The 23,164-nt window shown below is 41.8% G+C and overlaps 1 protein-coding gene across 2 annotated transcripts in view; it reads left to right on the top strand.

Moving 5' to 3' along the window:
- Nucleotides 1-661: 661 nt before the first annotated feature.
- The window catches only part of TRIM44 (tripartite motif containing 44), a 109,482-nt gene continuing 86,979 nt past the window's right edge, over nucleotides 662-23,164 (top strand). For both annotated transcript variants that reach the window (XM_055300816.1, XM_055300818.1), the window contains exons 1-2: nucleotides 662-1,453; nucleotides 21,945-22,022. In XM_055300816.1, the coding sequence (XP_055156791.1) occupies nucleotides 797-1,453; nucleotides 21,945-22,022 (735 nt within the window). In that variant the 5' untranslated portion in view covers nucleotides 662-796. The remainder of the gene's footprint in view (nucleotides 1,454-21,944; nucleotides 22,023-23,164) is intronic.

The following is a 23,164-nucleotide window of genomic DNA, read 5'->3' as shown; positions in this document are numbered from 1 at the left end:
TGGACCCCCGCGTGCACCTGGCGCTGGAGGCTCAGGGAGGCTGGACCCCCGCGTGCACCTGGCGCTGGAGGCTCAGGGAGGCTGGACCCCCACGTGCACCTGGCGCTGGAGGCTCAGGGAGGCAAGGCCCCTGCGTGCACCTGGCGCTGGAGGCTCAGGGAGGCTGGACCCCCGCGTGCACCTGGCGCTGGAGGCTCAGGGAGGCTGGACCCCCGCGTGCACCTGGCGCTGGAGGCTCAGAGAGGCTGGACCCCCGCGTGCACCTGGCGCTGGAGGCTCAGAGAGGCAAGGCCCCCGCGTGCACCTGGCGCTGGAGGCGCAGAGAGGCTGGACCCCCGCGTGCACCTGCCCAGCGGCCGCCTCCATCCTCCCCGTCCCCCGCCCCCTCCCCGCCCGGGGGAGCGCGGAAAAGGGCCCTGGCCGCTTTAAGTGACTCAGGAAGTGAAAGGAGGCCGCTGACGGGGAGGAAAAGGAAAGCGGAACCGGGGCGGCGGGGCCGGCGGCGTGGAGACCTCGCCGGGGCCTGGGGGCGCAGCGCGAGGCAGGGCGGCGCGCCGCGCGGGGGCCGACGGGGGTCGGGGGCGCGGGGGCCGACGGGGGCCGACGGGGGCGCCGCGCCGGAAGTGCCCGCGCCGCCGGCGGAAGCGCAGTGCGCGGCGAGCCGGCGGGAGGGCCCCTCGCTCCGCGGCCGGGAGCGCGGCCCGGGACCCGCCGCGAGGCCCGCACGCACAGCGGCGGGCGGGGAGGAGGCCGCTCGGAGGGCCCGCGGCCTGGGGGGCCGCGCCAGCGCAGCCACATGGCCTCCGGCGTGGGCGCGGCCTTCGAGGAGCTGCCGCACGACGGCACGTGTGACGAGTGCGAGCCCGACGAGGCCCCGGGCGCCGAGCAGGTGTGCCGCGAGTGCGCCTTCTGCTACTGCCCCCGCCACGCCGAGGCGCACCGCCACAGGTTCCCGGGCCACCACCTGGCCCGGTACGTGCACCTGCCCGCCGCCCCCGCCCCCGCCCCCGCCCCCGCCCGGCCCGCGAGCGGCGCCAAGGACGGCGCCGAGGCCCCGGGGCGGAACCTCGTGCAGAATGAGCGGGACCTCGAGAGCGAGTCGGACGAGGACAGCGAGTCCCAAGAGGACTGCGGGACGGACGAGGACAGCGAGGAGGACAGCGAGGAGGACAGCGAGGAGGACATGGAGGACGAGCAAGACAGCGACGCCGAGGAGGACAACGCGGAAGGGGAGTCCGAGGCCGAGGGAGAAACCGAGGCGGAAAGCGAGTTTGACCCCGAGATAGAGATGGAGGCGGAGAGGGTGGCCAAGCGGAAGTGTCCGGACCACGGGCTCGACCTGAGCACCTACTGCCAGGAGGATAGGCAGCTCATCTGCGTCCTGTGCCCCGTCATCGGGACCCACCAGGGCCACCAGCTGTCCACCCTGGACGAAGCCTTCGAGGAACTAAGAGTAAGTACCGCGCGTCCAGGGCGCAGGCCTGCGGGGCAGGGCACCCGCCTGGGCTCCGGCTCGCGCGGCCACGACCCCGCCGGGAGCCGTGCTGCTCACACCCTCCTTTTGGCGGAGCCCCTTCCAGAACCAGATGAGCGTTCTGGCCCCTGACCCCCGGGGAAACCGAAGTACGCACAAGGCCTCCGGTGCAACGTTCCCGGAAAGGTGCAAAGGCCCCGGTCTCCGGATCCCGGTTAAAGCGTTCCTCGGGAGGTCGGACCCCGTCCGCGCAAGCCGGTGCCCGGGGCAGCATGTCATCCCGTTGCGACCAGAGCGCCTGGACCTCTTGCCAAGGCCGTCCCGTTGCCTACCTGAAACCATGGGAACCCGTGGTGCAGCCAGGCCGAGGCAAGCAGGTGGTTCCTCCGTAGGGAAGGGAGACCTGCCCCACCCCCAGCCCCAGGCGGTCATTTCGGTGTTAAAGTCATATGTGGGGGATCACCCAGCGGTTCAGAGCCTGCCTTTGGCCCAGGGCGTGATCCTGAGGACCCGGGATCGAGTCCCAAGTCGGGCGCCCTGCATGGAGCCTGCTTCCCCCTCTGCCTGTGTCTCTGCCTCTCTCTCTGTGTGTCTCTCATGAATAAATAAATAAAATCTTGAAAAAAAAAAGTCATATGTGCCCCTAGTGCCGCCTTATTATTTTTTTTTTTTTTAGATTTTTCTTTATTTATTCATGAGAGGCAGAGACAGGCAGAGGGAGAAGCAGGCTCCATGCAGGGAGCCCCATGCGGGACTCGATCCCAGGACCCCGGGGTCACGCCCTGGGCCGGAGACAGATGCTCAACCGCTGAGCCACCCAGGTTCCCCCCCTCCCCCCGCCCCGTGCCTTTTAGGGTCTTCCTGTGTGATCATTGTCTGCAAAGGAGGCTGAGAGGTTTGGAGACGAACTTGGAATGGGAATGGGAGTTCCTGTGTCTTCCATCTTTGGCCCGAGGGCGGGACTTTTATATATCTTGGACCTTGCAGATCCCCTGGAACAGTGTTTTTGGAAAGTCGTAGACGTCAGTAAATATTTGTTCGGCCAACGAGCTTGCAAGTGATTTGCCTTTTATCTATCTGTGGGTGTTTGTGGGTGTTTGTAGTCGGTGAGGGGAGTTGGTGGAGTTCACCCCGGAGGAAGCTTGAGGGGAGTGACCAGTTCATCAGTGAATGTTGTCATTATTATGACGACTCTTAACTTCCCTAAAGCTGTCTTGCAATGACTGGCCTTAGGATAACAAATACTTTGTTAATGAAGATCTCCTGTGTTGAGGTTTTTCCCCTTTTTTATTGTAAAAGGCACAAAGTGTATACAAATATAAGTACAGGCTAACTCAGAATTACAAAGCAGATTCTGATGCGACCTCTACCCAGATTAAGACACAATATTAGTAACAGTATTGAAGAGCTGTGCCCTTTCCAATTATAACCGTTTCCCTTCCCCACAGGTAACCATTTTCTGGATTTCTGTGGTGATATTTCCTTGCTTATCTCTATATTTTTGTCACATATGTATGCATTCCTAAACTTGTTTGAGTTTGATTCAGTTAATGTCATACTATGCATTCTTTTAATTTTTTTTTCATTATTGTGTTTGTGAGATTTTATCCAGTGGGTAGCTGTGGTTTGTTCATTTTCATTGTTGTGTAGAATTCCGTTTTATGACTGTGCTACAAGTCACCTATCAGTGATGAGTTGGGGACTTCCAGATTCTGAGATTCTTGCCTCTTATAAAATGTTGATACAGATACTCTTATTCATGTCTCCTGGTGAAGGTCTACATATATTCACACGGAATGTAAACCTAGGAGTGAAATTGTTGGCACAGACTGTGCATATCTTAAATAGTACCAGATGCTGCCAACTATTTTCCAAAGTGGTTGTACCAGTTTGCATTGCCAAGAAGAGTGTATGAGAGTCCCTGTTCTGTATCTTCAGAGCTTGCTATTAGAGAATTTAAAATTTTTGTCATTTTTGTGAATATGTGTGGAATCTTCTTGTGGTTCAAATCTGCATTCTTCTAGTTACTGAAGACTTTTTGTGTCTTTTGTATCTCTCCTTTTGTGTAATGCCCCATTCAGTTGTTTTTTTTTTTCTCATTTTTTAAATTAGGCTTTTTCTCATTAATTTATAGAAGTTTATATATTTCATTGTGGCTTCTTTGTTGTTTCTGTGGGTTGCAAATATCTTCTGATCTGTTTTTTAAAAATTGTGCCTTGAGGGCAGCCCAGGTGGCTCAGCGGTTTAGCGCCTCCTTCAGCCCAGAGCGTGATCCTGGAGACCCAGGATTGCTGGAGACCCAGCAATTGCCTTTATTGTTAGTGCTTTTTGCATCTTGTTCCACTTAGTATTGATTTTCCTATAATGGACGTAGGGGCTCATTTCATTTTTTCCTTATACAGGTAGCCAATTGCTTTACCAGCATTTATTGAAAAGCCTGTCTTTTCTACATGGATGTGCCACCTGTCCATATGCCTGTGAATGTGTTGCTTGGGTCTTCTATTCTGTACCATTGATCTGTCAGTGTATCTCTGTGTGAAAAACATGTTTTCTTAGTTACCATAGCTTTGTAACATGTCTTAATGTCTGGTAGAGCAAGTTCTTCTAGAAGAGTGTCTTAGCCAGTCTTGGCCTTTTACAGTTCTTAGAAGCATACTCTAAAGTTATATTAAAAAGCGTGCAGAACTTCTTTGTATTGTATTGAGTTTGTAAACCAGTATATAGAGAATCAACACCATTATAAGATAAAGTCTTCTGATGCATTATTTTTTAGATCTAAATTGCCTCATGATAAAGTTTTATAATTTTTTTTCTGAAAGATCTTGTACATCATTGTGAAATTTATTCATGGATACTTAAGATTCTTAGTGTATTGTAAAGAAATTTAAAATTTTTGTTTCCACGGGATCCCTGGGTGGCGCAGCGGTTTGGCGCCTGCCTTTGGCCCAGGGCGCGATCCTGGAGACCCGGGATCGAATCCCACATCGGGCTCCCGGTGCATGGAGCCTGCTTCTCCCTCTGCCTGTGTCTCTGCCTCTCTCTCTTTCTCTCTCTGTGACTATCATAAATAAATAAAAATTAAAAAAAAATAAAATAAAATTTTTGTTTCCTAAGCATATATAGGGATATGATTAAATTTTATGTATTGATTTTTGTGTTAAGATGTCTGCTGAATTCTCACAAATACTCTAATAATTAAGGTGTAGATTCATTCGACATACATGACCATGTTATCTGCAGAGAGGGACAGTTTTTGTTCTTTCCAATCCTTATATGTGTCTTTTTCTTGCCTTACTGCTTTAGATAGGACATCTAATATAATGTTGAATAGAAGTGATAGTGAGTATTCTGGCCTTGTTCTAATTGATGAATAATTTACAACATTTCATACATACATGTGATAGTATTTTTTCCCCCACAGATATATTTCATCAGATTAGAAAAATTCCCTTTTAAACCTAATTTAAGAGTTTTTCTTAATATTGAGTGGATGCTGAATTTTGTCAAGTGGTTTTCCTGCATCTTTTGAGGTGTTCATTTGATTTTACTCTTTTACTATGTTAATGTAGTAAATTATGTTAATTGGCTTTTTAAGTAAAAAAATCAGTTATGTTCACATGTCTCGAAGTCTCTCATTCACCTTTGTCCTTTGCACCTGGTTTCTTCCCCAACAACTATTTATTTGTAACCACTTTTATTAATTTTTTTGCTCATCTTTCACATGTTTTTTCTTGTAGTTGTACACAAAAATACAGGGCTGTGCATATGTGTGGTCTTATTTCCATCCCTGCATATTGTTATATTTTACAGTTAAAGCAACTTTGCATTTCTGGGATAAATACAACTTGGTCATGATGAAGTATCTTCTTGTTTTTAAATTTGGTTTATTAATAATTTATGTAGGATTTTTTCATTTATATTTATGGGAGAAATTAGCTTGTAAATTTTCTTCTTTGTACTGCCCTTATGAGATTTTGCGATCAAGGTTACGTTGCCTTCATAGTATGAGTCACAGTGTATTGCTTCTAACATATTTCCTCTATTTTAATGGAAGTGTTTATATAAGATTGGTATATTTCAAATAAAGGGGAAAGTAGAAAAAATAAGTGGGAAATATCAGAAAGGGAGACAGAACATGAAAGACTCCTAACTGAAAAACGAACTAGGGGTGGTGGAAGGGGAGGTGGGCGGGGGGTGGGGGTGACTGGGTGACGGGCACTGAGGTGGGCACTTGACGGGATGAGCACTGGGTGTTATTCTATATGTTGGCAAATTGAACACCAATAAAAAATAAATTTATATATAAAAAAATAACTCCAAACTAGAAAAAAAAAAAGATTGGTATATTTCTTTCTAGGATGATCAATAGAACTGACCATGGAAGCTGTCTGGACCTGAAAAAAAGAGAGAATTTTGTTACTTTGTTTTCTGTAGTATTTTTTATTATGGATTCAATTCTTTAACGGTTATAGGTCTAAATAGTCTATTTTTCCTTAGGTCAGTTTTATTAAGTTACGTTTTTCCAGAAGTTTGTCCATTTTATTCAACTTTTCAAATATATTAGTGTAAATTTGTGGATCCTATTCTCTCTCTCTTTTTTTTTTTTTTAGATTTAATTTATTTATTCATGAGAGAAACAGAGAGCCAGAGACACAGGCAGAGGGGGAGAAGAAGGCTCCATGCAGGGAGCCCGATGAGACACTCAACCCTGAACTCCAGGATCATGCCCCAAGCCGAAAGCAGACACTCAGTGCTCAACCAGGCGTACCTTTTTTTTTTTTTTTTTTTTTTTTTTTTTTTTTTTTTAGAAATCCTATCCTCTTTTATCTTTCTTCATACTATAGCTATTTTCTTTATTCCTGTGAGAACAGTAAGCATGTTGATCATAATCTATCTTTGGTAATTCTAGTATGTAGAGACTTGGTGGATCTCCTCTGCTGTTGTTTTTGATGGTATTTTTCAATGTTTCTTGATTTCCTTTTGTTTGCATAGCTCTTTATTGCCTTTGAAAATTTATTTGTGGGGATTTCCCAAGCCTTGGCATGAAGCTGTATTCTTCGAAAGAGGATTGAGTTTGCTTGTGCTAAGGCCCAAGAATACAATTTGTTTAGAACCCCCTTAAAGTAAATGAATTGCTTGAGATTTCTTGGACCAGATTTTCAGGAGGTACCTGCCTATGTTTACAACTAATTAAAGATTTCACTTTCATCCAGCCCTGCAGTTCCCTACCTCCTTTGTTCAGCTCCAAGGCAACACTCCCACAGTCTCCTTCAGAGGGTGAGATAGTGGCACGTTTAGTTTAGTTTGTCTTTACTCTAGAGTTTTACTCTTTAACAGGGGCAAGAGCATCCCAAGTCTCTGTGGCAAGGATCTCTTTTAAATGTCTTGTTCTAGGGCAGCCCGGGTGGCTCAGCAGTTTAGTGCCACCTTCAGCCCAGGGCGTGATCCTGGAGACGCGAGATCGAGTCCCATGTCAGGCTCCCTGCATGGAGCCTGCTTCTCCGTCTGCCTGTGTCTCTCATGAATAAATAAGTAAAATCTTCTTTTTTTTTTAATCTCTCATTTTGGGGGCATCTGGCTGGCTCACTTGGTAGAATGTCTGACTCTTGATCTCAAGGTTGTGAGTTCGAGCCCTATGTTGGGTGTAGACATTACTTAAAAAATAAACAAACTTAAAAAAATAAATCTCTCACCTCAGCCTGACATCAGCTTTGCTTTCTCTTACCTCCTCCTCTCCCACCTTACTGTACACCCCCTATGAAATGCACAGCCCAGTTTCTTGCAGATCAGTAAATGTCTTCGATCAAGTGCTGCTTCCCATAGTTTTCTTATGTTAATATAGGAACAGTATTGCTGACTAAACTGTGGACATTATTAGAATTTCACCAGTTTTTCCTGTAATGACTTTTGTACCAGGATCCTGTGGTCACATTACTTTTTTTTCTTTTTGCTCCTGATGACCTTGATAGTTTAGAGGAGTGCTAGCTAGGTCCTGGGTAGAATCTCTTAGTTTGGTTTTGTCTAATGTTTTTCTCATGTTGAAACTGGAATTAATGGGGTTTTGGGTGATATAAATTCTCTTTTTTTGCTTTGCTTTTTTTTACTTAGCAGTATATCTTGGAAATAACTCCATAGATGTGTCTACTTATTTATTTATCTTTTTTTATAGTTACAAATACTCCATTGTATGTCATTCATTAAATTCTTAATTTATGATATTGTGTTTTTCAACTCTAGAATGCTTATTTGGTTATTTTTAAAAGATCTATTTCTTTGAATCTTTTGGGGTCTGATTTTATGTCACATTTTCATAATTCTTCTCGTCTCATAATTTTTCATACAAAACTAGATGTGTTTAAAAGAACTGTAGACATTAGACTAGTATTTTCTTTTTCTGTCCCTGAGAAAGGGTATGCCATTTATTCTGTTAGGCAGCTAGGATGAGGGGCTGATTATTTTGATCCAGCAAAGATTTGAGCTTGAACAGAGCTTGGTTGCAGCTTTAATTAGTTTCAGTTCACTTTGGTTTCAAATGTTTTGAGCCAGTGTACATTTGCTTATTGGAAGAAAGTAAAGCTCTTGTAGTATTAAAAGTAGCATAGCATGATGATGGTGAGAGAACAGAGTCTTTGTTACACTGCATTCATTCAGCAAGTATTTATGGAGTATTGGCTGAGAGCAGGAGCTTCTAAGCATTGGGGATATAGCAGTGAGCATAATGGAACAAGTCCCTACTTCTTTTGGAGCTTACATTGTATTAGAAGGAAATAGAGAAAAACAAATTAGCAAGTAAACATATAATAAGTGTTAAAAATTAAAAAAATTTAAAATTGTGTAGGATTAGAGAGGGACAGAAAGTATCCTAACTCTGCCACATGCTTTTTGACATTGGGCAAGCTATGGAACAGTTTGGCCTTACTTCTGTATCTCTAAAATGAGTATGAAGTTATGAAATAAAATAGGATTTTTGTTGAATTAAATGGTTTAGTTTTGATCACTTTAACAATGCTTAACACATTGTAAGCTCTTAGTAAATGTTAGCTGCTATTTTATTATTAACATGAGGAGTCTGATGAAACCCAAGTTTTGAGAGGAATTTGTACTATGTATATATATATATATATTTTAAAAACCATTTGGGCATTTTATTTTTATTATTTTTGAAAGCCTTTATTTATTTAAGAGAGCGAGTGAGCATGAGCTCGGGGTGGGGGGTAAAGGAAGAGGGAGAAGCCGACTTCCCACTGAGCAGGGAGCCCAGTGGGGCTCAGTCCCAGGACCCTGAGATCATGACCTGAGCCGAAGGCAGATGCTTAACTGAGCCATGCAGGCGCCCTGTACAATATATGTTTAGATAGCTTTGTGCCTCTCCAGGCTATGAGTGGCTGGTATTGGTGGTAGAAGGTCAGGTCAAATTGTTGCCTTAGACTTGCTGACACTTAGAGTAAAGCAAACTTCAGAATGGGCAGAGAACCAAGGTGACTAGGGCAAGGGGGCCTGGGGAGAGGCAGCCTGCAGGCTGGGCCACGACAACTAAGGTGAACACTGGAGGGACAAGATTAACACTTCATTCTTGCAGTGACTTTTAAAGTCCTGCCTCTCCTCCCATACTCTATTTATTTCCTCTTCACTCCAGAGGATAGTGTCTCCAAAAGATTTTGTGGGTCCAAATTTGGATTGAATGTGTGTTCCAGCTTTTTCATAGAAATATAGTTACACAGCCCAAATTATGATCTCTCATCTGGGTTATAACCTCTCATCCAGATATTCAGGTTTCTCTTAGCATAATTTCTGGCCCTGAAAATGGGTCATTGGGTCTGACAAAGGAACTTGATCAGGCTTATGGATTTATTCATATGAAAATTCTTTTATTGTCAAGGGGATTTAGCATAGCTACGTTAATGAATCATTTTTGTTGAACAATAAAAGTGCAATTAGATGTTCTTAAAACTCTAGACCAGTAGTTTAAAAAACTGAACATAACCTACAGTAGAGGAAGTGTACTTTACATTGTAACCTTGTTTACATACACACACACTTTTAAATAACTCAGATGGAACACTATGCCTTGCCAGACATGTTTTCTGTTTTGGTTCTATTCAAAAAAACTCTGGATTCTCACACTAAATTGCTTATATTGCACACTCATGGGTTGTGTCCTGTGACTTGAAAAATACATGTCTAGTGCACTGCAGGGTCACTGAAGGAAAGGTATAGTTATAAAATGGCTGAGGGACACGTGGTAGGCAGAGTTCAGCAAATACTTATGAGCATCTGTGGAGTTCTTAACATGGCTTTATTACGGACAGATCCAAAGGGTTTGAAGCCACACCCTTTGCCCTTGAGTGTGCCTTTAAGATGGGTATTTGGGGAGAAGAATCTTTGGTTAAGTGACATTGGAAACAACTGCCGAGAAGAGCTGAGGGAGCGCTAGTAGTAGCAGTGTGGTTAGAAGGATATAGGCATATGCTCAGAACAGCTGTGGCTCTAGAAGGACCGGAAATGGAGGTATGTCACTGCTGTATCCAATAATGGTCCATGACTGGTTCTTTAGTCAGCTCCTAAGAAGTAGCTCTGGAAGGAGGCAGGAGTTTGAAGGTCTGCCGAAAAATGTACCTATTTATATTATTTTTAATTATGTGAAAGGTTCGGGCTGTCTTCTAATAAAACCATGAAGCACTGGCTACAGAATGTTTCAGTGTCTTGTTTAGAATAAGACAAGCTAAGACTAAGGTAAAGGGAATGACTTCCTGTCAGTTGGAGCAGCCCCATATGGTTCTCTGGAAAGTTTATGAGAGAGTCCTGCAGTTCCGGGATTCCCCATCTGAGTCTACCCTTCAAAACATACTTACTTAACCTGTAATAAGTCTTGGAATTATACTGTGAAGAGGATAGACAAGGCCCTAGCTTTCATGGAGTTTACCATCTAGTTGAGGAGAAAGGTAATTTGGGATGGTAGTATGTACTACGAAATCAGCAGGTCTTAGTTGTGAAAGAGTGAGTGGCATGGCAGCAGAGGGTTGTATTTTGATGACGTTGTTGTGAGAAGTGTCTCTGAGCATATGACATTTGGGCAAAGACCTGAATTTATGAGACCTAGCAAAGATCTAGGAAAACTACTCTGTCATGTTACCAATTGAGTACTGTTTGCACAAAGTCCAATGATTCGTAGTCCAATGAATCGTAGCAAGGATTGCTTTGATTCATACAACTTTTTATAAAGGGATGATTGGCTCTTGAAATGAGAAGAATAACATAATTCTAGCAGTTTTAATGTCCTGATAGCACAGGTGAAAATACTACCATGTGGAGGGAATATGAGCTTGTGGGGAGGGCCTAGACACCTTCTGCAGGATTAAACAAAGGGGAAAAGCCATCTCATTATGTTTTGTTAAAGACATGGACTCGGGATCCCTGGGTGGCGCAGTGGTTTAGCGCCTGCCTTTGGCCCGGGGCGCGATCCTGGAGACCCGGGATCGAATCCCACGTCGGGCTCCCGGTGCATGGAGCCTGCTTCTCCCTCTGCCTGTGTCTCTGCCTCTCTCTCTCATTCTGTGTGACTATCATAAATAAATTAAAATATATATATATTTTAAAAAAACATTTAAAAAAATAAATAAAGACATGGACTCTTTGTACAATCTTCATTATTAAAATTATACCTTATCTAAAAATTAGGAAAAATTCTGGGAGAAAAGTGGCTAAAGTAGAAAGAATAGTGAATGCAAAGATTCTAAGGTAGAGTTGAACTCAGGGTATTGGAAGGACAACAAAAACATTATGAAGTAGAGAGGAGTGAAAGAGAAGTAGAAGGTAAGGTCAGCAATGTAAATAGTGTGTTTCTCACCTTGGTACCACATTTCTGAATCATCTGTGGAGAGCGATTCTTTATTTTTTATTTTATTTTTATTTTTTTAAATTTTTATTTATTTATGATAGTCACAGAGAGAGAGAGAGAGAGAGGCAGAGACACAGGCAGAGGGAGAAGCAGGCTCCATCCACCGGGAGCCCGATGTGGGATTCAATCCTGGGTCTCGAGGATCGTGCCCTGGGCCAAAGGCAGGCGCCAAACCGCTGCGCCACCCAGGGATCCCGAGAGCGATTCTTTAGAAAGTAGTTGTGATTGGTTCCATCCCATACAGTTAAGTCAAAATCTCTGGGATTTGTCAGGTATTTTGTAGACTGTCCTTTTATTAGGATTTGTCTCGTGTGCATCTCATGATTAGACTAGAGTTAGTGGCTGGGGAGGAAGACCACAGAGTTAAGAGTGCGTACTATCAAGATGACTTATGATTGGTGTCTGGGAGACTGAACAGATTAATAGCTGGTGCTTAGTATATACTACTTACGTGCTAGGCACTGTTCTGAGCTCTTTATACATATTCAATCATCATAACAATTCTAGAGGTATATTTTATCTTTTAAAAATATCATTTGAGAGAGAGTGCATGTGGGTGAACATGAGCAGGAGGGACAAAAGGAGAGGGAGAGAGAATCTCAAGCCGACTCTGCTCTGAGCACAGAGAGCCCAATGCAAGGCTCAGTCTTACCATCATGACCTGAGCTGAAACCAAGAGTTGGACGCTTAACTGTGCCAATAAAGTGCCCTGAGGTACCTCTTCTTGACTGTGCCAATAAAGTGCCCTGAGGTATCTCTGTTTACAGAGGAAGGAAGCTGAGGCATAGGGAGATTACATAACTTGCCCAGAGTCATACAGTTGGAAAGTGGCAGAATTTAGGAGTCTTAACAGCTGATTCTTGGGAGTAAAGGTCCAAGCTTGTCCTTCTCTCTTCTCCCAAGAACCCAGTGCTCACTTTTTCTCTTCCCTGACCTTTTGATCAAAATAGAATAGGTTAATGGGCATTTTATACTAGTAGAGTATTGTTTCTCAGGGTAAGGTTGCAGATGCAGTAATCTGATTATTCTTAAACCCCTCTTAGAATAAAGGACTGTGTGCCTGTGGTACCAGCTATTCTGGACTCTAGCCCACAGTGTGGAAGTTGTCCTGCCTCTTCATTGGTGTACCCACCTTTTCTCCTCCTTTGCATCTGACTCAAAACTGAGAAGCCAGAGGTGGATCTGTATCAGTGCTGTGTGTCTTCTGCTTGAACTTACAGTTCGGTCTGAGATGACCAGCTTGGTTTCATGTTCCTGTCCCTGTTGGTTCTACTAGTATCCAGAGCCTTAGTCTAACCTTGTGTGGCAGGAAGGAGCACAGATGCTCACGAACCTCTCAGAGGAAGGGACAGAATACATACAAGGAATAGGTGGAACAAAGCTTCGGTCCTGATACATAGGAGTTGGAATGGGGTGGGAAACCTAGAACTCTGGTCCTGGGAGACGTAAATCCTTTGTATGTATGTTTTGCTTTTGAGTTGTGTGTGAGAATTTGTTTGAGAATTTGTTTGTGTGTGTATCACTGTCATAGGGATTAAGCCAATGTGGCATCAAAGAAAAAATATCAATATTGATGTCCTTTTCAGACATCATAAACTGACGAATTAAGAAAACAAAAGCCTTCACATATGCTGAAGGCTCACTCCATAATGTAGGCCAGATAACCATATTCTTGTTGAACACTTAATCATATATTAAACTCACTTCTGATGTATTTAGCTAGTTTTTGATCAGGTGGCAGAGTAATTTGCTTTTCACTTGGATAGACTGTTAGACACCTATCTTAATGTGTATACTATAGCATATAGGTAGGTTAAAGACTGGTATTTTAAGTTAATCTTATTTATGTGAATGATTTTTGAGCATTTATGATGAGCTGTGTGATGACTATTGAGAATAAAGAAAAGTTTTTGACATCAGGAAACTTACAGTCTAATAGGAAAGATAGTCTTCAGGTGCTGATATGTGTATGAATGTTAGAGGAGAGGTGCAGTAGTATGCTAAGGGGGCTCAAAGAAAAGAGAAATTAATATGAGCTGAAAACATGGAATCAGGAAAGATTTCTTGGCAGAAATGGTATTCAAGGTGGATAGGATGGATAAGATTTTACTAGGTAAACACAGACTAGACTGTTACGTAGCCCTCCTGTGTTCCTATAGCAGCAGCCTATATACAGTCACTGTAGCAGTAATTACAGTATACTACATCAGTGTTATTTCTTTCCATGTCTCATGTGGGTTATAAACTTTTCTAGGGCTACTACTGTATGTTATTTATCTTTGTGTTCCAAGTACCTAGCATAGTGCCTGTTGAGTAGTAGATGCATATTGGAGTAGTTGGTGAATATATGATGTGAAACATCTCATCTAGTTCTAGGGTGTCAATGAAGAACTGAAAGAGACAATATTGCATAATGTTTTAGTGTATCAGTGTTTACATTAGTTTAGCTGCATCTAAAATAAGGAAATTATTTGGAAAAATCCAAAATAATAGCTACTCAAGCAAGATTATTTCTTTCTGTGTAAAAGAAGTCTGGATGTAAGCAGTCTAAGGCTGGTGTGGAGGAACTGTGATGTTATTAGGAATCTAGGCTCTTTCTCCCTCCTCTCTGTCACTCTTTGGTGTAGTCTTTGTCATGGACCAAGTTGACTACCGGAGTTCAGCCAGCGCATCAGAGTTCCAGGATAGCAGGCATAGGAAAGTGAAGAAGGGCACACCCTTCCATCTTAAGGAAATCCTCCAGAAGTTGCACACATTGCTGCTTATGTCTCATTGGCTAGAATTCAGTCCTGTTGGCCTTACCTAGTTGCATGGGAGACTAGGAAATCATCTTTTGTCCCAGGCTACAGTGTGTCCAGCTAAAAGCTGGCATTTGTTACTAAGGAAAAATGGGAGAAGGAATATGAAGAATGAAGCATAATCTTATGTAATTATGAACTTGGCTTGCAATATGAATTTGAGCATTTATTAGCTATATTATGTTGGATAATTCACTCAGCCTCTCTTGAGTCTTGGTTTCTTCATCTGTAGCATGAGCATAATAAACTTGTTTCTCCTTACTGGGTTATAGTGAGGAACAAACAAGATCATAAATGTAAAGAGCTTAGCATGGTGCCTCCATGATAATAAGCCCTCAGTAATTGGTGGCACATTCTTATTATCATTAAAAAGCCGTCTAAGGTTCTATTCTGAGTTCAATTCCAAACCAGTTAGTCTGGCAGCAGTAGAAGTTCTGGACACCAAGTTTCTTTGGGTGAACAGTGTTCAGCCCCCTCTCCTTCTGCTCCTTCTGCCTGCTTTATTCTGGTGGGTAGATAGGCTGGTGAAAAACTTGTCTTTGAGAAGAGGCTCCTGTATGTTTCAGTGTCCTGCTGGTGCCTTATGCACTAGCTAACCAAAACACAGCTGGTCCGTCTAATTTTAGGTTCACAAGTCTTGCTGGTCGTCCTCTTTAAATTCTGTTTTACATTCTGAACTGTGGGAAATTTTTATAGAAACAGAGGGGAGGCAGGGGCAATACACTCTTTACTTTCTGGTTAGAAAAGAGCCTCCATTTTCTTTCCAGTAGGCAGTCATGAGGAGAGGTATTATAGGCACCCTTCTGGTATCCTCTCTGCCCTTTGGTCAGTGGGAACCCTGGTGGGATGTAACCTGTGTTGAGTGGTGGACTCTGACTTCACATGCTTGAAGTATGAAAATACTAATCTTCAGCTGAGTTGTTGGAGGTGGCATGTGTTTTAGAGTTAGGTTTAGAAAGACTTGGTAATGAGTTTCTCAGACCCAAAATGATTTTGGATCTGAGCAACTAACTATATAAAAGTAGTTGCCTGACATGCGAGTGGACTTGGAGCTGGAAAATCAACTACTGTTGGTAGAGAATTTTTGTACACGGCATGGTGATAAAAAATTTAGTTTCATTTTCTATTGACAAGGCCTTTGCTTTCTGATTTGGTTCCTTAGGAGGACTTGTTGAATATTCTATCTTTTAGTCCTTTTCTACTCTGTTTCCCAGAAAAACCTTTTGGTAAAAATAACAGAAAGTTGGGTCGAATTTTTTTTTTTTAAAGCATGTTACCAATATAAGGCCAATGGGATAGGGAAAAAAAAAAAAAAAAAAAACCAGCCAGCCAGTGTTCTTTCTGAACTCAGCATCTTCTGATTTTGTGTAATACAGAATTCAATATTTAGAAGCCAGTTTAGGATGTTTAAGTGATTAACATTTACATTTCTACAAATTACTGTTCTTTTGGTGCCCAGGTGGTTATTGGCATTAGACTAGACTAACTCCCATAAAACTACAGAGATACTTCTTGTCAGAGATAAGAGTCGAGATACTTTTTATTCTGATGCTGCTTTCACCTACCATATTCCATCTTTGTTTCTGCCCCTCATACATTTTCAAAGGATATTTACATTAAAATGAGCTATATTACTTTTTTTGTTTTGGGAGTAAATGGATGGACATGTGTTTATTTGTTTTTTTTTTTTAAAGATTTTATTTATTTTTTCATAGAGACACACACACAGAGAGAGAGAGGCAGAGACACAGGCAGAGGGAGAAGCAGGCTCCATGCAGGGAGCCCGATGTGGGACTCGATCCCAGGTCTCCAGGATCATGCCCCAGGCTGCAGGCAGCCCTAAGCCGCTGCGCCACTGGGGCTGCCCTGGACATGTGTTTAAGAGGTGTTCTTAACCCTTTTGAAGAGAGACAACCCAGCTTTTTGGTGTTCAAATACAAGGACCCTTAGAGGTAGAAAGCCTTCAGAATATTGCTTCCAGTAACATTCCAGAACGTTACTTCAGATGTCTGTAGGGACAGAAAGGTAATGTAAATGCAGGAAGCAAACCAGGGTAACCATAGGCAAACTGGAGAGAGCCTGCCCGGTGTAAAGTGGAAGCTGCTACTTAGCTTCAGCCAAGTGCTGCTGTGTGGGAATGGGAGCCCAGTATAATCACATCTTTCAGATTTTCAAAAGAAGCTAGAAATCTTTATTGTTTGTGTCTCCTGATTTTTAAATGTTAGTAACTAATTTAAAATTCCCAGTATGCTGTGTGGGATAACACTTCAAAATTCCAAAAAAAAAAAAAAAAAAAAAGTTCTGTAGGCTGCAGCCTACAAATTTGTAGGTTCTGATTTGATCCATTTTCTTCCTTAACAGATTGAGAAATAGAAATCCAAAGATATAAGATGACTTTTCCAGGCTCACATAGTAGTAAGTGGCAGAAGTAGGAATAGAATCTGGTTCTTTTTTCTCTGTATGCAATTATTTTTTACATGGAAAGTTAAACTTTTTTGGTACTTTGAGGAAAGCTAATGTCCCTTTCCCTAGAAAAAAGTGCATGTAGCTTCCAAATTTCACATACAGTTTTAGGGGTTTCAAACTCCCTGAAATCTGTACATGAACACCAGGTAAAGAACCCTCTCTTCTACCTGCTGGTTCATATGTTTGCAGTGTAAAGGGAACAGTGCTCCAATATTTATTTAAGCAAACTCAACATAGGCACTGAAGAAGCCATAGGTCTGTTCTCCCTTCCTCACTCCCAACTTTATGTATACTAAATTTTATTAGACTAGGACTATAATTTAGCTAAGTCTGAGAGCCTCCTACTACTGTCTGTAATACCAGTCCCTCCATTCATTTCCTCTGGGTCTTTTATTATATGTGTGTATATATATAAAAGTGTGTGTGTGTGTATATATATATACATATATATACACACCCATGAAGAGTAATAGTTCTGTTTTTTTTAGTTTTCATTTATTTTTTTTTTAGATTTTATTTATCTGACGGAGAGAGGGTACAAGCAAGGGGAATGGAAGCAGGAGAAGCAGGCTCCTGACTGAGCAGGGAGCCCAATGCAGGGCTCAATCCCAGGACCCTGGGTTCATGACCTGAGCTGAAGGCAGATGCTTAATGGACTGAGCTACCTAAACATTCCTAGTTTTGTGGTTTTTTTTTTAATAAGTAATATTTATAGTATGTGTCCTTTTGCAAGTTAAAAAAATTTCATTAAGTCTTGCCTTGTATTCAGGTACATAACAGATCTACTTCATTCTTTTTTTTTCTATATTCCATATTTTGTTGATTCCAGAGCTTATTTAGCCACCCACTGTTGATGGATGTTTAGAATATTTCCAGTTTGTTTAGTACTACAAACAGTGCTACCATAAATATTTCTGTGTATGCCTTCTTAACACATGTACTAGGGTTTCTTAAGGGGATGAAGAGAGAAATGGACTGGTGGGGCATGTGATTTCAGAGTAGATTCATCATTTTGTATCAGCAACATATGGAAGTCCCTAGTTTCTCCAATGTCCCTCATCATTTGATATCAATCAGAACACTTTTTTCAATATAATGGATAAGAAATATATTAATTGCTAGTAAATTTGAGCATCTTTTACGTCTTTTTGTATGTTTATTAGCCATTCTACATTTCTGTTATGTTCATATCCTTTGTTTGGATTTCTTTTGGGCTTATTTGACTTTTTCTTATTTAAAAGAATTTCTTTTGTATTCTCTTAGTATTTTTGACACCAGTCTCTTCTGTTGTATATATTATAAATCTTTTTCATTTGGATCATTCTAATCCTGGTTTTGCTGCTAGCTTTGTGATTGGGGGGCATCATTTGACTTCCACAGAACCGTTTTTGACCATTGTAAAGTGAGAATACACCACCTCTTAGTTACTGTGCTATTGTGAAATGCCACTGACAGAGTATATGAGCCCTGTGATTTTTAGTTTCCTTGTTTGATTCCATGAGCCATTTTCTCAGCTGTGAAATGTGAATACACTAGTTTTTAGGTTTATTGTGAGATGCCAATGAAAGAACATATAAAAGTGCTTTGGAGAATAAAGAACAACTTCAGGTGTAAGATATCTTGTCCTTTCTTTGGCTTTGTTATGACTCATCCCTAGGAGTTGGCTTTTTGAAGCAGGCTACATCTTCACAGATTAGTCAGACTCTGAGAGGTAGGTGTCATAACATACCACTTGTCTCTTTATTTTACACTCTTTCAGGGCAAGAAAGAGTTGTGTAAACAAGATCTGTTCCATTGAACTCCTGTGTTCTTGGAAGGTATTGGGTGGGATTGAGATGGAGAAGAGCAATATCAGGAGACTCTCACTTTGCTACTCATAATGCTGGCCACAAGGGCTGACACAGTAGAATCTGGACATTTATGGAACCAAATGTCTACAAGGTTAGAATTAGCCCACCCTTTGTTACTATCATGGTCCACCTCTCAATTAGAACACAGGTTTCAGAGGCAGTTGTTCTGTTCTACCACACTAGGGAAGTGGGAAGGTGTAATTTCCTATCCTGGTTACCTTTTGACTGATGACTGCCCTTTGAAAACAGATAATTAACTAAAACATGATACTACCCTATGCTCTGGGGACACTCAAACTCAGATACCACCTTAGACCTGGATAACCCTGTGCCCCTAACCCTATACGCTGCATGCTGTAGAGGGCCATGCCCGTCCCCTCCTTAACAACTCTCCAAGCACCCAGGATCCAAGAATTACCTGACAGAATGTCTTGAACCTGCTTTTGAGGCCTGCAGAGCCTCTTTCTGATTCTGTCTTCTTGAGGTGCAGGAAGGAATTGGTGTGTGGGGAAAGAAGGGAAGTGAATCTGAGGTCTTCCACTTGTACTTTTGCCTCAGCCTGCAGCATGGGAGGCAGGTCTGCCCAGTGAAGCCTCTCCTTTCTGACCATTTGCTTATTATTTTATGGGTAAAAAAAGAAGCCATTAGGAAATGTTTTCTTCACTACCTATTTAGAAACCGACTATAGCTGACTCAGTATAGACCCCAGTTAATCTTCGAGAATAATTCTCAGAGGGTGTGTATGTGTGGGGGGCGGGGGGGATGGGTGAATTTCCTGGAGGGAGAATATCAGTGCATCTCCCTCTGTCTCTCCCCTGGGTCGGCATTGCTGCTGATGCTTGGTAAAAAGGAGGGAGGATTCTGCTGACACACTGTATTTTTATGAAAAAAAAAGGCTAAGGGTTCCCTTATCTCTCCACACAAGGCACATCTGCCTGCAAACATGCCGTCTGCTTCTGAGGGATGCCTTCATTGTTCTATTTCTTTTCCGAATGTTTTAAGGCACAGTTTTGGTGCATTCCTTTCTTTTTTCTAGTGCCGGGGGGGATGTCAAAATCTATCAGGGCTCTTGCTGAAGAGCTTAAAATGGGCGCTGGCAGCTGGGATGTGGGGGAAGAGAGCTTTCCAGGGACAAGTGACCTGCTTGTTCAGCCAATGAGAAGCAGGTTACAGAAATGATATCACCAGACAGGCTTTATTGTCTGATCATCTCATAAAAGCAAGTGTCTGGCAAACTTAACCCTTTTTTAGGTACTTCGGGTCTCACCCACTCTCTGGTATGTGACCTCTGGATTCCTTTTCCCAGCTGTCTGCGGTGAGATCACAGAGATTAAAGATTTAAATTGGTGATGAAATTTGAAGACTTGTAAACCATCATTTTGAAACTACAAATTATTAATATTATTTAGAACCCAACCCCAGCTAGAGTGGGAATGTCAACTACACTGTGTATGGAGACACATCTGAAGCAGCTACTAGCCTAGTCATTTTATACCAAGCTTTTACTGAATAGATTTGGGAGAAAAAAGGACTTAGAAAATAAGACTGTAGAGCCTGTAGTGTATTTTAATATACATAAACTGGTCTTAGTAATAAGTTCCTATTTTAGAGGAGTTGAAATTGGTTCTGCAAATTTGGAAAATATTACTGATTTTGAGACCAATTTTGAGCAACATATTTGTGGTGTTTGTTGATATTGTACCTCTTGATTATCCATTCCTCCATAAAATGACAGTCATTTTACTTCCTCATGCTTCCTTTTCATCACTGATAAGATGTGGGTAGTGAGTCCACACAGGAGTTGAGATAAGAGAATAAACTAATTTATGTGATTTTGGAGTGTGCTACACATGTGTATTGTAATTAGGTCATTCATGTCTTTTTTTTTTAAGATTTTATTTTATTTATTCATGAGAGACACAGAGAGAGAGGCAGAGACATAGGCAGAGGGAGAAGCAGGCTCCCCGCTGGGAGCCCAATGTGGGACTCCATCCCAGGACCCCGGGGTCATGACCTGGGGTGAAGGCAGACGCTCAATCACTGAGCTACCCAGGGATCCCTAGGTCATTTATGTCTTAAGATTGTATATTTGTTCAACAGACTATTTCAAACCCTTCTTCATGCTGGGCACAAATACAGAGATAGAAGCCATAGTTCTTACCCTTAAGGAGTTTAAAACATCATGAGGCAGATAGACAATAATAAAAATGTCTAATGAATCTGTTACATTTACCATGTTCCAGGACCTTTTCTGAGCACCATAATGTATATTGTTAGTTCATTTAATTTTACTATAACCTTATGAAGTAAGTAGTGTTATTAGCTTCATATTACACATAAAGAAATAAAAGCATAGAGAGACTAAATGACTTTCCTAAGGTCACACAGCTAGTGATAGAGTTGGGACTTGAATCCAGGCTGTGTGGCTCTAGAGTCTAGTCCCTAAATCTTTGTTGACGATACAGTAATTACTAGCTCTATATATTTTTGGAGGACTTGAAATGTGATTTAAGTTAAATTGGGCTGTGTATGTAAAATACACACTAGATTTCAAAGACTTAGTATGAAAAAATGTATCAACTATCTTGTTGAAATCACGTTGTAGTGATAATATATTGGATATATTGAGTTAAGTACAATCTATTAGAATTAATTTCACTTTATTTTTGTGGCCATTAGAACACTTAAAACTATATACGTGTCTTGCATTTGTGGTTTACATTTTTCTTGGACTGTGCTACTCTAAATTGTTACAGTGCTACAGTACAGTAATAATAATAGGCATTTATTGAGCACTTACAAGGTGCCACATATTGGGCAATGCCTTGACACTGTTCCAGTTAAGCCTCAAAATAACCCTACTTATTATCCACATTTTATAGAAGGGGCATGAGGTTTTGAGAAAGTCAGTAATTTACCCGAGATTCATCAACTAGTTATGGCAGACCCCAAATTTGAAACTTTTTATGTCTGACTCAAAAACCTGTATTCAACGATCCTACTGTAATATCATTTCCAATTAAATCTTGAAGCATTTTCTTTGTTTTTATTTCTGTAAGAATATTTAATACTGCATATTTCTGTATTTGGTATGTAGAAGTTCAAAATAAAAATCACTATGTCATAAAATGGACATCCTAGATCAAAATCTCTTTTTCAGAGCCTCAGCCCTCAATGAACATTGGCACAATTGAAGATGAAACAGTGAGTCAGCCTGTACAAATTGCATTTAATTTTCATTCCAATAATTCTCTCAGGTCACTGGGCAATTTATATCCCAACCCTCTTTGTCCAATAGAGAGAGGAAGAGGGACAATGCAAGCTTTCCTTATTCATCTGGTTTTCTTGGCTAATAAGAAAAAATTGTTTTCCATTTCATTGTCCCATGAAATATACTGTCTGTGTTTGAGAGAGTAACAAAATGCTTTCTAATGACCCCTTACTTTTCTTTCTTTTAGAGCAAAGACTCTGGCGGACTGAAGGCGGCTATGATAGAGTTGGTGGAAAGGTTAAAGTTCAAGAGCTCAGATCCAAAAGTACGTATTGTTTTGGAATTGATTGGGGATTGGTACTACAATTAAGTCTTTCTCCTTGAGCTAAGTTCTAGGGATGTTAATGATCATCTATCTGAGCATTGCATTGAGATCTAAGTAAGCCTGCCTATCAGAAGCAGTGTTCTAATATGCCTAGAGATAAGTCATCTGTTTTTTCCCTTCTCTGTTTTATGACTTACAACATATAACCATTAATTGTTTTCCCTGAATTGCATTTTTAATCTTCCTTTAACAGGCCTTTGAGATAACTGTCCTCTGTGTCCATTAAACCCAGCCAAAGGCATCTAAGGTACTGATCAGCTTAATGCTGGAGACTGGAACAGGCTCCAGACCCATCCAGTTGGTGTTCAGCACTAGTGTCTTGTCTCTCTCTTACTTACAGGAACCAGCTGCCACTGCAAATGCTTTTATCCTCATGACCTGGAGTCTGGTCTGGGAAATGGTTTCAGCTTCCCAGTTTTCTTTGCAAGATGTTGAGAGCTAGAAGATTGATATTCTGGGAGACTCCATTACCAGGGTGGGGGTGGACTGGGAACTGAACATGCTGGAGGGATTATGACTAACACAGCCTCCCTTCTCCTACCCAGAGACTTACTGTGGCACTACTTGGTATTGGTGCCAACTGGCTCTGCCTGAAAGTCAAAGCCTCTCGAAAATAAATAGGGATAGGAGCACAATTTTGTTTGACTTTTTCTATGCCCCCCTTTCTTATTTCGAAGATCTTTTTTTTTTTTTTTAAATTTAAGAGTTCTTCATATGGGGAAAAGACTAGCATTTCTTGAGTACCCACTGAGAGAGCCAGGACACTGTGCTAGGAGCCTTATATATCATTTAAACAAAATGTGGTAAAAAACACATAATGAAATTTACCACCTTAACTATTTTTCAGTATATAGTTTAGTGGCATTAACTATTCACATTTTTGTCCAACCATTCCCACCACCATTCCATTTCCAGAACTTTAGTCATTCTAAACTGAAACTCTGCCCATTAAACACTAACTTCTTTCTCCCCTTTGCTCTTATGTACTTGTGATTTTTGCAACAACTTAGTAAAGTAGCTTATTCCCATTTTATTGATAAGGACACTGAGGCTTAGAGAGGTAGGGTTATTTGCCCCAAATC

Source organism: Nyctereutes procyonoides, unplaced genomic scaffold (assembly GCF_905146905.1).
Source record: "Nyctereutes procyonoides isolate TBG_1078 unplaced genomic scaffold, NYPRO_anot_genome, whole genome shotgun sequence".
Classification (NCBI taxonomy): domain Eukaryota; kingdom Metazoa; phylum Chordata; class Mammalia; order Carnivora; family Canidae; genus Nyctereutes; species Nyctereutes procyonoides.
The sequence above is the reverse complement of the archived record's forward strand: the minus strand, read 5'-3'. Positions and strand labels throughout refer to the sequence as shown.